The sequence below is a fragment of the Ostrinia nubilalis genome, chromosome 27 (assembly GCF_963855985.1).
Source record: "Ostrinia nubilalis chromosome 27, ilOstNubi1.1, whole genome shotgun sequence".
Lineage (NCBI taxonomy): Eukaryota > Metazoa > Arthropoda > Insecta > Lepidoptera > Crambidae > Ostrinia > Ostrinia nubilalis.
This window is the reverse complement of record NC_087114.1, coordinates 669,716-685,542: the sequence shown is the minus strand read 5'-3', so window position 1 is coordinate 685,542 and position 15,827 is coordinate 669,716. Positions and strand designations below refer to the sequence as shown.

At 45.6% G+C, this 15,827-nt stretch overlaps 1 protein-coding gene across 1 annotated transcript in view; it reads right to left on the bottom strand.

The window, feature by feature from the left end:
* The window catches only part of LOC135084768 (talin-2-like), a 164,299-nt gene that overhangs the window by 39,888 nt on the left and 108,584 nt on the right, over positions 1 to 15,827 (bottom strand). Inside the window, exons 46-57 of the mRNA XM_063979506.1 lie at positions 9,607 to 9,792; positions 8,801 to 8,955; positions 8,039 to 8,170; positions 7,234 to 7,377; positions 6,315 to 6,448; positions 6,017 to 6,211; positions 5,719 to 5,913; positions 4,711 to 4,823; positions 3,601 to 3,759; positions 3,268 to 3,343; positions 2,573 to 2,697; positions 1,849 to 2,009 (exon numbers count right to left, since the gene is read on the bottom strand). Coding sequence (XP_063835576.1) covers positions 1,849 to 2,009; positions 2,573 to 2,697; positions 3,268 to 3,343; positions 3,601 to 3,759; positions 4,711 to 4,823; positions 5,719 to 5,913; positions 6,017 to 6,211; positions 6,315 to 6,448; positions 7,234 to 7,377; positions 8,039 to 8,170; positions 8,801 to 8,955; positions 9,607 to 9,792 — 1,775 coding nt within the window. The remainder of the gene's footprint in view (positions 1 to 1,848; positions 2,010 to 2,572; positions 2,698 to 3,267; positions 3,344 to 3,600; positions 3,760 to 4,710; positions 4,824 to 5,718; positions 5,914 to 6,016; positions 6,212 to 6,314; positions 6,449 to 7,233; positions 7,378 to 8,038; positions 8,171 to 8,800; positions 8,956 to 9,606; positions 9,793 to 15,827) is intronic.

Below are 15,827 nucleotides of genomic sequence, written 5' to 3'. Positions count from 1 at the left end.
GCGTGCGGATCGACAAGTCTTGCTGGCCGAGCGCCAAGTGCACCGCTTTCACTCTTTTTCAAGTGTAATTATAAGTACTGACTTAGTAATATAATTATTATATATTTTAAAGTCTGAAAAAGACCTTTGAAAAAGAGGCTGACAATAGTGAGTGAGTTTCTTGCGCTGCTTCTTCTCAGCACTGGCCCATTTATTGTCCCAACAGTGGTAGGGTTAATACTGGGACGTGTAAATGCTTTTTTAAAGCCTATTTGCATAAATAAATGAGTTTTATGAGTTTTACTGAAGAAATATAAATAGCTATACAAACAACTCAGGGTCTACAACAAAGATACGAGTTCATTAAATTAAATTCTTTTTGGGTCCAATAAATCCCACTAAATAATATTGTAGAAACCAAAGCCATCCTAATAATGCATATTTGGCATAAATTTACACAAGAAAATACACAATGAACAAGAATCTAGAAAATTTTAGTTTAGATTTTTACACTTCTAAAATTACTTAAATCTTGGATATTGGAATATTTTACCTGTTTGGACTGTTGATGACCAACATTGGACCACATTTTCATAAAATAGCGACGACACTACAGTCGATTGCGTTTTGACAGCTCACATAAACTTTATCAATAGGGTAACGTAGGAGGTTCACCTACAAGGTGGACCGACGACATCGTAAAGGTAGCAGGGAAGCGCTGGACGCAGGCCGCTACCAATCGATCAACGTGGAAAGCATTAGGGGAGGCCTATGTTCAGCAGTGGACGTCCTATGGCTGAAATGATGATGATGATGATGAGGGTACCGTAGGGTAGGACATAGACCTTATTGACAGGGTACCGTCCCCTACCTTTTCAATACATTCCTCGCCGATCTTTCAAGCCACGCGAACGTAATAAACACTGACCTTACGCGCCGCAAATAGCTCTGAATGCAGGCCAGCTGGGTCGGTTAAGGGCGGGTAGCGAAAATGTGTTTCATTCAGTTTGAATTATTATTAGAAAGTAATACGAACTAGGCAAACTCAATGTCTTTCAAGCTGGATTAGTACTTGCGATATAGGGATCAAAGACCTTAGCTTTAATAAAAATTTAATTACTTTTCAGGACTGGAATAAATATTTTCCTAGTTGGTTTTATTTATACCCCACATAATATTGATCTTTCGAGTCGAATATGATATTGATCTTTCGAGCCAAATATGATATTGGTCTTTCGGGCAGGATATGAATCAGTTCACGAAGGAACATTTGTAGAAAGTAAGTTTTCCTGGCCAGAATGAAGTGTTATTTAATTTATCTTAAACTAGACTAACTGATCCTTCAAGCCGGATATGAATTAACAATTGAAGAGCAAAGCGCTTGTTAGGGGAAAATAAAGTGTTGTTCTGGTCGTGGCGTACAAATGATGCTACTACGGTCTGTCAACGAATGTGTTATAGTTTGTCCTATGCGTTCTTAGTAAGACGCTGCTAGCATCGGGTGAACGTTCCTTACTTGCTCTTCAACTTAGAAAATTGGTCCTTCGAGCCGGATATGTTTAATCCAACCTGTTCTCAGTCATGCACTGCTGGCAGCGGGTGAACGCTCCTTACTGATTCTTCAACTTGAAAAATTGGTCCTTTGAGCCGGATATGACTTCAGTCTTACCTATTCTCAGCCTGGCGCTGCTGGCAGCGGGCGAACGCTCCGTACTGATTCTTCAACTTGGAAAATTGGTCCTTCGAGCCGGATATGACTTCAGTCTTACCTGTTCTCAGCCAGGCGCTGCTGGCAGCGGGCGAACGCTCCTTACTTGCTCTTCAACTTAGAAAATTGGTCCTTCGAGCCGGATTTTAGTCAAGTCTCACCTGTTCTCAGCCAGTCGCTGCTGACAGCGTGCCAGCGACTCCAGAAGTGGGCCGACGGCGCCGCGTTCGGTACTCAGTGAGCGGACGAACGCGCTCAGTTCGCTCAGCGACGAGCGAGTCAGCTGCGATTGGGCGTTGACCTCGCTGTGGGCTGACACGGCCTGTGGGAGAAGGAATAATGTTATAACAAACACAGCTATGGTAGGTACTTCGGACAAGCTGGTCGGAATTACATTGCGTCACAACACGGTGGTTGTACGCGTAAATAATGACGTATTGATTTTGAATTAGTATTTTGATAGCCATTCACGGGCACATCCAATTCTCGCTCGCTAAAGAGTGGTCTAAAAACCGGGATTAAGTGAAAATTACATGGGTGTCGCTAAGCTTGTCCAAAAGTATCGCAAGATTTCAATGAAAACCGTTGATTCTTTGATACCACAACATCGCAGTCACGTCACTATCGCGTGATAGCCCCTTTGTCTTCTCCTATGCGTGTTAAAGCATCCTCCTTGGTGAGGCAACGTCATCACGTCACCGTTACAACTCTGCTGCGTCACTCTCACGTCACTATCGCGTGATAACCCCTTTGACTTCTGCTATACGTGCTAACGCATCCTCCTTGGTGTGGCGTCGCCGTTGTGTCATCCAAATAACCCTGTCGCTGTCACGCCACTATTGCGTCACTGTCACTTCACAATCGCGTCACTATCTCGTCACTTACCCTCTGGTTCCCGCGTGCAGCGGCGGCGGCTCGCAGCAGCGCCATGGCAGCTTCTAATACAGTGCGAGTGTGTTGTAGAAGCGCCGCCTGCGCATCCGATTGCGTCACTAGTGACGCTAGGCTCACTGCGTCACGTCACCATTACAATAATGTCACGTCACCCCTTTTGTTGCCGCCTCGATGTCACTTCACTATCACGCCTCTTTGACCCCACCCTATACGTGCTAACGCATCCTCCTTGGTGTGGCGTCGCCGTTGTGTCATCCAAATAACCCTGTCGCTGTCACGCCACTATTGCGTCACTGTCACATCACAATCGCGTCACTATCTCGTCACTTACCCTCTGGTTCCCGCGTGCAGCGGCGGCGGCTCGCAATAACGCCATGGCAGCTTCTAATACAGTGCGAGTGTGTTGTAGAAGCGCCGCCTGTGCGTCCGATTGTGTCACTAGCGACGCTAGGCTCACTGCGTGATTGTCACGTCACCATTACAATCATGTCACGTCGCCCCTTTGCTGCCGCCTCGCTGTCACGTCACTATCACGCTTCTTTGACCCCTCCTATACGTGCTAACACAACCTCCTTGGTGTGGCGTCGCCGATGTGTCATTCAAATAACCCTGTCGCTGTCACGTCACTATTGCGTCACTGTCACATCACAATCGCGTCACTATCTCGTCACTTACCCTCTGATTGCCTCGCGCGGCGGCGGCGGCTCGCAATAACGCCATGGCAGCTTCTAATACAGTGCGAGTGTGTTGTAGCAGCGCCGCCTGTGCATCTGATTGCGTCACTAGTGACGCTAGGCTCACTGCGTCACTATCACGTCACCATTACAATCATGTCACGTCGCCCCTTTGTTGCCGTCTCGCCGTCACGTCACTATCACGCCTCTTTGACCCATCCTATACGTGCTAACACATCCTCCTTGGTGTGGCGTCGCCGTTGTGTCATCCAAATAACCCTGTCGCTGTCACGCCACTATTGCGTCACTGTCACGTCACAATCGCGTCACTATCTCGTCACTTACCCTCTGGTTCCCGCGTGCAGCGGCGGCGGCTCGCAATAACGCCATGGCTGCCTCTAATACAGTGCGAGTGTGTTGTAGCAGCGCCGCCTGTGCATCCGATTGCGTCACTAGCGACGCTAGGCTCACTGCGCCCGTGCACGTTGCTTCTGCGTATGATACCTGCAAGAACACACACGTTACAATACATGGAACACTTCTTTTAATAGTTTTTAAGAGGCTGCGCAAATGGAAACATTTTTGTCTTGATATACAAGCAATCAATGAATAAGTAAATAAATAAATATCCTTGGACATTTTATACTGCGCCGCTAGTCCCAAACTAAGCAAAGCTTGTACGATGGGTTATGAATATGGTTCGATAGCAAAAAGTATGCTTAACATTTTAGCAACCAGGGTGGATAAAAATCACGATTTTTTTGATTTTTATTAGGTTCTGCGATCATTTCTTTAGTTTTTCTTACGGAATACATTTTTATTTACGTAGAATTGATGTATGGAGCAGGCAACACCGCCAAAAAAAATTAATTATGTGGTTATCTGAAAAATCGCAAATGTGATTGTATGGAAAAATTAAAATTTTCAGATTCTCCATACAAAACGACAATTTCATACATTAACACCTAATATTAACATTGTTTTCGAACATTACAGTTGATTAATATTAACTCCCAGCCATTCATTAATTCCATTTTCGATCATTGATTTAAATCAATGAAAAATTTAAAAAAATCATGTAATAAAAATCGTGATTTAAATCATGATTTAAATCAACTTGATTTAAATCATGCAACCCTGTTAGCAACGAGCCACCGATCACAACCACTAGTGGTTGTCGTACGCCACCTTAATTAATATCGCGCTAACTCAAATGGAAAGAAGTCCTGTCCCTGTTGAATGCAGCCAATTTTCAACCGGGCGATCTGTAAGTCACGATAAGGCATTATCACGCCCTTTCATCGATTTTACGATAAGCCTCTACTTTTGACGTCTAAAATCATCGAAAAGACTTTATCACGGCGCGCATCCTAGCTTGAAGAAAGCATTGGGTGAGGCCTATGTTCAGCAGTGGACGTCCTGTGACTAACATGAAGCGAAGGTAAGTTAACTCACCAGCTGCGTGACGGCGTGTCCCAAGTTCTCAGCCTCGCCTATAGCGGCCACTCGAAGCGGCTCCACGCGCTCTAGCATTTCTGTGGCGCTATTCTCGATCTGCTCCGAGTAACCTGTGGAATTGACAATGTTATAGATTTCTTTTAAGGATTAACGAGTCATAGACTAAGGGACTATTAATTTCAAAAGATTCGGCACTCTCGTAGTTATTATGAATCCTGAGAAGTACTCTGACAGCGAGCATCAGACGTATCGTATCGTATCCCGATATCCGAACCAAGGATACCGAAAGTAATCTATATCAACTTTAAGCTCATAGCAGACTTATTAACAATACCTTATCGTCTTTAGCGCGTTGTGTTAATTAAATAATTCATAATCATTTTCTGACATTTGCATGACATTCAAATAATAATGATACTAGGTACTTTTTAATATTAAAAACATAACTGTATTTTTTTGTAATATTTGCACATCGTATGTACGATAGAATATGTTGGAAACTTCTTTCTCTATAACCTTGTAACCGTATTCTGGCAAATAAATGATTTTTATTTATTTATTTATTTGTCAATTACGAGGCGAGGCGATTACGTTACGGTGCGGATAAATAAATGCCATGCCAGTTATTATAGAGATCCAAAGATTCATCGCGTTCGCTACCAGCATGTACCCTATACATTATTGTATGTACCCTGTCCACACGTACCCTGCCACGTGTTCCCCTGTCGCGGCGCGAGCTCCTGTCCAACTGCCTGGATGGCGGCGGTGTCGAGTTATCGTAACAGCCGCGCTAGTGTCTCTTGCGCTGCCGTGCACTCCTTCACGCCTGTCCCTAGTGTACCCTGTCCACACGTACCCTGCCACGTGTTCCCCTGTCGCGGCGCGAGCTCCTGTCCAACTGCCTGGATGGCGGCGGTGTCGAGTTATCGTAACAGCCGCGCTAGTGTCTCTTGAGCTGCCGTGCTCTCATCACGCCTGTCCCTATTGTACCCTGTCGACACGTACCCTGCCACGTGTTCCCCTGTCGCGGAGCGAGCTCCTGTCCAACTGCCTGGATGGCGGCGGTGTCGAGTTCTCGTAACAGCCGCGCTAGTGTCTCTTGCGCTGCCGTGCACTCATCACGCCTGTCCCTAGTGTACCCTGTCCACACGTACCCTGCCACGTGTTCCCCTGTCGCGGCGCGAGCTCCTGTCCAACTGCCTGGATGGCGGCGGTGTCGAGTTCTCGTAACAGCCGCGCTAGTGTCTCTTGAGCTGCCGTGCACTCCTCACGCCTGTCCCTAGTGTACCCTGTCCACACGTACCCTGCCACGTGTTCCCCTGTCGCGGCGCGAGCTCCTGTCCAACTGCCTGGATGGCGGCGGTGTCGAGTTCTCGTAACAGCCGCGCTAGTGTCTCTTGAGCTGCCGTGCACTCCTCACGCCTGTCCCTAGTGTACCCTGTCCACACGTACCCTGCCACGTGTTCCCCTGTCGCGGCGCGAGCTCCTGTCCAACTGCCTGGATGGCGGCGGTGTCGAGTTCTCGTAACAGCCGCGCTAGTGTCTCTTGAGCTGCCGTGCACTCCTCACGCCTGTCCCTAGTGTACCCTGTCCACACGTACCCTGCCACGTGTTCCCCTGTCGCGGCGCGAGCTCCTGTCCAACTGCCTGGATGGCGGCGGTGTCGAGTTCTCGTAACAGCCGCGCTAGTGTCTCTTGAGCTGCCGTACACTCCTTGACACCTGGCGCCTTGTCCCTGCACACAAAATTAACATCTATTACAACCGCTTAATGCAGCCTTTTGCAAAGTGGGCGATAACGCCCCTTATGGGCGCTGCAGGCCTAAAGGGGGGCGGTAAGTTACAAAGAAAAAAAATCGGGGCGTTTGAAGTTAGTGTTTTTTAACAGGTGAAAAATGGGTTAGTTAGACAAAATAAGTTTGGGAACCTCTGGTTTAGGGATGCACAAAACATAGATACTTTTCACGCATTTTAGTCGTCATATAAGCCGAGTAATTGTATGGTGTCAAGTGGATGCAAATTGACATAAAAGTATCTACGCTTGCGCCTACGCAAGTAACCGATATAGCTGACTTTACAAACTTAAGTGGTGCGCTGCGAGCGTGCTTCCTGTAGTGCTCAGAAGCGTAGCGTACCTTGGCGGGGCCCCGTATAAAGATATGTTTGGGGGCCCTTAGGAAAAGTAAAGATTTCTCAAAAAAGAAAAAAATGTTGTTGTTGCTTTACTCGGGACAAAAGAAATAGCTTTTTCATACCTTTCTCATTTCTGAAATTTTAAAAATTTGGGAAGTTTTTATTAATTTTTGCTTACGCACCTTGGGGGCCCCCGTGGGCCGGGGGCCCCGTATAATTGATACGGCAGATACGGCGGTAGCTACGCCCCTGGTAGTGCTGTACCCTGCCAGGTGTTACCCTGGCACCTTAAGGAGGTCGTTGATGTCCTTCACTGGTTGGGTTTTTATTGGCGTCAAGGCGTCTTTCTATTTAAGTCGAAAAGTTTAAAATCTTATAATTAACTTACCGGATGTCGGTGACGAGCGCCTTGATGCTGTCGGATACGGTCTTGCTATGCGCAGCTAGTTGTTGCCACTGCGTTCGCTCCTGTGGTGATAGAGCGAGCACCTTGGCTGCTTCCAGCATCGAGCAGGACGACGATATTATGCTCCTGTTGGAAACAATAGGGGTTATATTTGACTGGCTGGCTAGTGTTGTACAGAACAATGTAGTTTTGAAACTAATTTTAATGGGCGTAAGTTTCGCATTGTGTCCGATCCAAATCCGTGAAAATACTGTCCAAAATAGTCGCAGACCTATTTGTACGATAGATAGTCGATCAGAATTCCTTCATCTGATTTCTCTTTAAAATTTTCTTGATCCCTATTTTATGGATTTGTATTGGTACGTCCAATTATTGGACGTAGGGCAAAACTCTAACTGTACAAATGTATCACGTAACATAATTAGCACGTGATTCGCAATACATTTAAATCTGAAGGTCAATAATCAATAATTTTACACACAGTTAGCATCTCATCCTCCATCTTGCTGTGAATAACGTAAAAAGCAACTAAGAGTAAAATATGCGAGCATCAAGTTTTCTCAATCAAACTTGGCCAACGTGGAGAGTATTCCAAATCCCTGATGATGGTTATTGACCTGTCGCACTGCAATATAGGCTCCACAGAAGTACAAGCTTGAACCAGGCCTCCTAAATTCATCTGGCCTACGCAAGAAGTATAAGCCAAATCCTGCATTTGCCTCTGGTGAATCAGACACGGTTTTGCTCCTGAAATGGAGACTCAATAACCTGATGATATATGACTAACCTGCCACATTGTAGTATAGGCTCCACCGAAGCGCGTGCTTGCTGTGAAACTCGAGCGGGCACGCTAGCAAACTCGGGTCGGTCCGCAAACAAAACGAGTCCACGCACGGCTTCTAGCAAAGGACCGGTTGCGCTTGCACAGCGGGCGCGGTTCACACGTCATACTTTAGTGTCACTGACCTACGAGCTCTATTGTCATTGACCTTCGTACTCCAGTGTCACTGACATTCCACATTGTAATATAGGCTCCACGGCTAAATAGCAAACCAGACCTCCTAAAATCATCACGCCTACGTTGGGAATGTATTTCTAATTCTGCTTTTGCCTCTGGTGAATTAGAGCGTCGTGCTGTGCTCCTGCAGTGGAGATAAAGGCAGCAGGAAAGCGCTAGACACAGGGCGGGAACAAACCTCATCATCAACATCCGTTTACAGTCCACTGCTGGACTATGAGCCTCCTCCACTATAGTGGAGGGTTTTGCCATAATCTCCACGCTTGGCAGGCGGGTTGGAGATCGCAGTTTAAAAGATTGATGTTTTTCAGAGAGCGCTGCTGCCCATTCTCTGTTTGATGTGTAGTCCCTAAGTCGCCTCTTACGACACCCGCGGGAAGAGTAGGGGTTGGTGACAAATGTATTCTACTCTGCCGTCACCACACAGCTTAACACGGGAACAAACCTACCTATGTGGTAATCATTGGGAGAGACATGTTCAGCAGTGGACGTCCTGTGGCTGAAATGATGATGATTATGAGTATTACTAACCTGCCGCACTGCAGTATAGGCTCCACCGAAGCGCGTGCTTGCTGTGAAACTCGAGCGGGCACGCTGGCAAACTCGGGTCGGTCCGCGAACAAGACTAGTCCACGCACCGCTTCTAGCAAAGGACCGGTTGCAGCGGCGCAGCGGGCGCGGTTTTCCTGCGCAAACAGAAAGTCATAAGTAATTTTTTCTGCAAAGGAAACTCTTTAACACGATCCAGTATTACTTTAATGCTTCAACCAGGCCAACGCGTGCAGATCGGCATCGACCACGGTGCGATCATAGGGAAATGACAAGTCGCGTGAACTGTCATGGGTCGCGCGACCTGTCATTGGCCTATGATCGCGTCGGCGATGGCGACCTGAACGCGTTGGTGTGGTTGAAGCTTAACTCTTGGTGTGGTTGAAGCTTAACTCTACCACTGCTTCGTGACAATAAATGCTGATAAGAAGCTCTGCATGTACTACAATTCTTCCTTATTTAAACCTGGTCTGTTAAACTATGTATGTATTATCGACACACACATAACTTGTCAATTTTGTTGCAATATTGCACCTACATTGACGTGTCGAGTGTGTGACAGTGTCAAGCTTGACGTGCTCTCGTCCTTATACGAATACTTATCTGAATCTGATTGGATCACGAAATGTCTTTTGGCTTGAGGTTCTTCGTCTTGGATGAGGCTACGCGGCACATGTTACACGAAATGATTCAAGTTCCAATTCTCGACGCATAGTTTTTTTTTGGACTTTCTCGAGAATTCTCAAGCAGGAACCCTGTCACAAAATAGAGTATTACAGGTCACTCACCTCACTATAGTCGCTGTCAAGCGCTTTAATCTGCTTCACAAGAGCTGCAGTAGAGTTGGCTACATCTTTAGCAGCCTGCACGAAGTGTCTCTTCGCTTGGGGTTCTTGAGTCTTGGAGGAGGCCACGCGGCACGCGTTGCATAGCGCTGAGGTGTGCTTGGCTACCACTGTCGCTGCTGATAGCACCTGGGGAGAAACATTTAAATTAGAATGATGAGGTGAGAGTAAGTTTAAACAGAACTAGAGTGATTCAGTTAAAGGAGCTCCAAAATTGACAATTGATATGGTATCATGCACGATGAAATTATGCATTTCATTTTACATGGTATTACCATATGTATTCATTAGGCAACATTTGTTGATAAACACTGTTTATAAACTGTTCATAAACAATGTTACAACATCTCTGTAAACAGTTTATAAACAGTCTATAACCATAGGTGATGAAACATTGAGCAAGTGTGGACGGCCAAGTTTCAGAAACCTGTGTTTATGGTAAACTTGTTTCACACTAGTCATAAACAGTTATCAACAAATGTTGCCTAATGAATACATGGCTTTAATGTGTTAGTTGCAGTGTTGGCAAAAAGTTAATCTGATTAATGATTAAAAATTAATGATTAAAATCATAATCAAATTTTTTTGATTATGATTAGTTAATCATTAATCAAAAATTTTGATTAAGATTAATTAATCATAATCATTAATCGTTAATTTGATTATTTGATTAACTATCTACTATTTTCATAAGAAAAGGGTTGGGAGTGTATGAAAAGGTACCCGCGACTTATAAAATATCTAGCAAAGGGGGGATCTGGAGTTGTACTGTCGTTTTCCCAAAAAACTGCGTCAATTTTCACTACTCAAGGTAGGCGCAAGCGTGGGCAATTCAACGGAAAGGTGGGGTTGCTAAACTAGGACGTTTTGTGTGTTGGGGAGGTGCAGGAGAGTTCGTAACAGAAGTTTCGGGGGGAGGCCCACGCGTGGGCAATTCAATAGAAGGGTGGGGTTGCTAAGCTAGGAAGTTTTGCGTGTTGGGGAGGTGCAGGAGACTTCGTACCAGAAGTTTCGGGGAGAAGCCCACGCGTGGGCAATTCAATAGAAGGGTGGGGTTGCTAAGCTAGGAGGTTTTGCGTGTTGGGGAGGTGCAGGAGACTTCGTACCAGAAGTTTCGGGGAGAAGCCCACGCGTGGGCAATTCAATAGAAGGGTGGGGTTGCTAAACTAGGAGGTTTTGCGTGTTGGGGAGGTGCAGGAGACTTCGTACCAGAAGTTTCGGGGGGAGGCCCACGCGTGGGCAATTCAATAGAAGGGTGGGGTTGCTAAGCAAGGAGGTTTTGCGTGTTGGGGAGGTGCAGGAGACTTCGTACCAGAAGTTTCGGGGAGAAGCCCACGCGTTGGCAATTCAATAGAAGGGTGGGGACGCAAAACCTCCTAGGGTTTTGCGTGTTGGGGAGGTGCAGGAGACTTCGTACCAGAAGTTTCGGGGGGAGGCCCACGCGTGGGCAATTCAATAGAAGGGTGGGGTTGCTAAGCAAGGAGGTTTTGCGTGTTGGGGAGGTGCAGGCGACTTCGTACCAGAAGTTTCAAAGTAGGCTAGGGGTGGGGGGCATGTGGTGGGACGTGGGAGTGTGGGGTTGCAAGTAAGTGCTGGAACGGTAGGGGAAGTGGACTGATATCCTCCTACGGGAGGTCGGAAGAACTGCACCGGAAGTTTCAGCGAGGGAAGGGGGCGGGGGGCAGTCTAGGTTACCTTATATTTATCTAGGTATGACCTGTCATAGAATTGTAGCCTAAAACCAAACATCTAATATTAGAATTCAATGTTTTAACATTGTTTTCGATAGAACATTTAAAAAGTTAATCAAGTTAATCAAATTAATGATTATTGATTAATGATTAACAAATTAATCATGATTATGATTACTTTTTTAATCATGATTATTTTAATCAGGATTAATTTAATCATGATTAAAATTAATCAAATTAATTAATTGATTAAAAAATTAATTGATTAGTGCCAACACTGGTTAGTTGTATGGTTCCAGTAGAGTAGAATATGATCACTCCCCATGTGGATATGTAGACTGTCCTAATAGGTTATGCGACAAATATACACATTATTTCTTTCCCTTTCTTTTATTGTCTTGTGTGATATTCGCTGGGTGCGAAGTACTAGGTGGGGGTAACATAATCTATCGCAGCGCTCATGGTGGTCAAAAGTAGAAATAATGTAAGCTCTGTCATCAGATGTATCTGTCAATGGCAAAGCGATTCTACAGAATACATTTTAATATCATTCATTAATCGCATGAAAAGGGTCCTACTGGGAACTTAAATAAAAGAGTGGGCTGTATTTCGATACGGCTGGTTTAATTAGACGTTTACAATTTGGAAATAACTAGACTATACAACGTGGTAGTACAAAAATGAGTCACAGTAGTTGTTGTGCACAGATGTTTGCCTTATGATGAGAGCGTGAATTATTGAACTCTGCCCTTGTTTTGTTCTTAATTCTTCTACATCTCGGACTTGTCCAGCCAATACCAACAACTTTCCTTTAAATACGGTTTGTGGTTGGAATTTGATATTGTAACACTCACAAACCCGGTCTTCAAAACAATACTCATTTCGATCTGAAAACGATATTTAATTTATTACTAGCGATACAGGAACATTTAAATATATTTACTGTTATATAATGAAACCGTTAAAGTAGCTTTTTCTTTTCGTTTTACTGTAAAACTACAACTATAAATGAAGTAAACAAACCCTGACACAATCAAAATTAAACACACTTTTTGGACTTACCTCATTTGATTTGAATGACCAAAATGATTTCAAAACCTTTTTTCCACCCAAATCGTGGTATCACAACAATTTATTAGTCGAAAATATTTGTTATTTTTTCATTTCGATATTTTTTCACAAATAGACGACCTAAATGTCAATGTGACAGAGCCCACAAAGTTGTGGACGCTAGTTGGCGCTGTAATCGTGCACAGAGCCAATACAATAAAGTGTGTTCTATCTATCTAACTAAGGAGTGACGGGGAGTCCGTTACTAGTTTGATACACAGGGGAGCAGTGACACTGCCCTGCCCTAGTCGCCACGTAGTAGATCCTTGGAGGGACATCTCACTGTCTCTCTTTCGATGCCTCGAGCGTTACTCTGACCTTGCGCTGCTCTGATTCTCTCAGTGCTCTCGATTCCTGCCACATAAGCTCTACAACGGGGCTATTCCCACCTCTCGTTCCCACCACTGCAACTCCTGTGTAGCCAGGATCTACAGCTTGACCGCCATAAAAACCTAACCAATGAAGGTCAAGTTTGTGTCGGGGGAAAGTTAAACTGTCATTGGACCCGCGACCTTCACCAGATCGTCGGTCCACCTAGTGGGAGGCCTGCCCACGCTACGTCTTCCGGCTCGTGGTCGCCACTCAAGAACTTTCCTGCCCCAGCGGCCGTCAGCTCTACGAGCTATGTGCCCCGCCCACTGCCGGCCCAGGACCGGTCTTTGTGGAAATCCTTGGGGGAGGCCTTTGTCCAGCAGTGGACGTCTTTCGGCTGAAACAAAAGAACGAACGAAGGGGGCCTATTCTATGAGCAATTAGCAACTACCTGCCAATAGGGATGTTTCCTGGGTCAAAAAGCAAGAGCTTTAATTAGTCCGTCAGTTAACTTGTCAAAAAATACTCTACACGTATTTTTTACTTTTTCAAACTAATGAAAATTTAAAGAGACAAAGCGCACCAAAGTTCATAAGAAGAGGCCCGTGACGTCAATGCGTGCATAAAAGTGCCGCACGTTGTGACGTCGTGCGGAACTTCAACGCACCATAACTATGTAATTATTTGTTAGATTGACAAATAAAAATATACGTGTCCAATATTTTTTGATATTAAACATTACGGACTAAAAAAATTTTTTTAGGAAACTAAAATTCATAAAATTCGTTTATTTTTGCAAATAGGCTTTTAGAAAGCACTTTTACACGTCCCAATATTAACCCTACCACTGCTTCGGGACTAGGGCATGCAAACCGGTTAACCGGATAACCGAAAAAACCGGATAACCGACACAATTTGGAACTCGGTTTTTGTCAGTTATAAATCCGGGTTTTTCGGTTTTTTCGGTTTTTCTTCTACGATTTTAGATAATTTAATAACTCATACAAGAACACGCTTCTTTAGTCATATCAATAAAAACAATTATTGTAATGCAATGTGGAAGCGGTACCAAGGCTCCAAAGTGTTCGCAAGAGACAACTCTATTGGGCAAAGCCAGCTGACGAAGCTAACGACGGCGGACGGTAGTGTAACGTCAACAAAAGCCGAGGTTCTGGGTGAGATCGAGAGGTTTTATGGACAGCTATATACCTCGGTCACCAAACCCGTTGATAGCTCAACTTCAGCTCCAAGAGCTAAGCTAACTCGACACTATACCGAAGATATCCCGGACATCAGCCTATACGAGATTAGGATGGCTCTCAAACAGCTAAAGAACAACAAGGCACCGGGTGATGACGGAATAACATCGGAGCTTCTGAATGCGGGTGGAACACCGATACTGAAAGTCCTTCAGAGACTCTTTAACTCCGTCCTACTCCAGGGAACTACGCCAGAGGCATGGAACAGAAGCGTGGTGGTGCTCTTCTTCAAGAAAGGTGATAAGACCTTGCTGAAGAATTACAGACCCATCTCGCTTCTGAGTCATGTCTACAAACTGTTTTCGAGAGTCATCACGAACCGTCTCGCGCGTAGGTTCGATGACTTCCAGCCTCCCGAACAAGCCGGATTCCGAAAAGGTTATAGTACCATAGACCACATCCATACGCTGCGGCAGGTTATACAGAAGACTGAGGAGTATAACTTGCAGTGTTACAATCTCTCCAGCGGTGCCGTATTGACTATCGGTATATCGAGGTGCTGAAGTGCTTGTACAAAAACGCCACCATGTCGGTCCGAGTACAGGAGCAGAGCACGGGGGCGATTCCACTGCAGCGAGGCGTTAGGCAGGGAGATGTTATATCTCCGAAACTGTTCACCGCTGCATTGGAAGACGCTTTCAAACTCCTGGAATGGAAAGGATTCGGCATAAACATTAATGGCGAGTACATCACTCACCTTCGGTTTGCCGACGATATTGTAGTCATGGCAGAATCGTTGGAAGATCTTGGCACAATGCTCGAAGACCTTAATCGAGTTTCCCAACAGGTAGGCCTGATGATGAACATGGACAAAACGAAGCTTATGTCGAATGTCCATGTTACGCCCTACCCAGTTTCAGTTGGGAGCTCAATTCTCGAGATTGTCGACAAGTATGTCTACCTCGGACAAACGATCCAGCTAGGTAGGTCCAATTTCGAGAAGGAGGTCAATCGTCGAATCCAACTCGGCTGGGCAGCGTTCGGGAAACTACGCAACATCTTTTCGTCCAAAATACCTCAATGCCTGAAGACTAGAGTGTATAACCAATGTGTGTTACCAGTGATAACTTATGGCTCGGAAACGTGGCCTCTCACTATGGGCCTTATACAGAAGCTCAAAGTTGCACAGCGTGCTATGGAGAGGGCTATGCTTGGTGTTTCTTTGCGAGATCGAATCAGAAATGAGGAGATCCGTAAACGAACCAAAGTCGCTGACATAGCCCGACGGATTAGCAAGCTGAAGTGGCAATGGGCAGGGCACATAGTACGCAGAACTGACGGCCGATGGGGCAGAAAGGTTCTGGAATGGAGGCCGCGTACCGGAAAACGCAGCGTGGGACGTCCACCTACAAGGTGGACCGACGACATCGTAAAGGTAGCAGGGAAGCGCTGGACGCAGACCGCTGCCAATCGATCAACATGGAAAGCATTGGGGGAGGCCTATGTTCAGTGCCGCGGACGAATGTCCAATAGGACAATAACTCGCGGCTTCGTATCAATGGCCCCGGAGGACACCGTCGGGTTTTAGTGGGTAGGCCCCGCCCTCCCGGCGGGGAGAGTCCCACATAACCCACTGACTGACTGTCCCCATCAGCCAGTGGGCATGCGCAAAGCATTTCCCGACGCAAAAAAAAAAAAAGGCCTATGTTCAGCAGTGGACGTCCTATGGCTGAAATGATGATGAATGATGATGAATGCAATGTGAATGAGTAGAGTATAGTCTATGGCTATGGTATTGAACTAAAGTACCATGTATCTTCTAGCTAAAGCTATAAGCGCGCGGGCGCAAAAT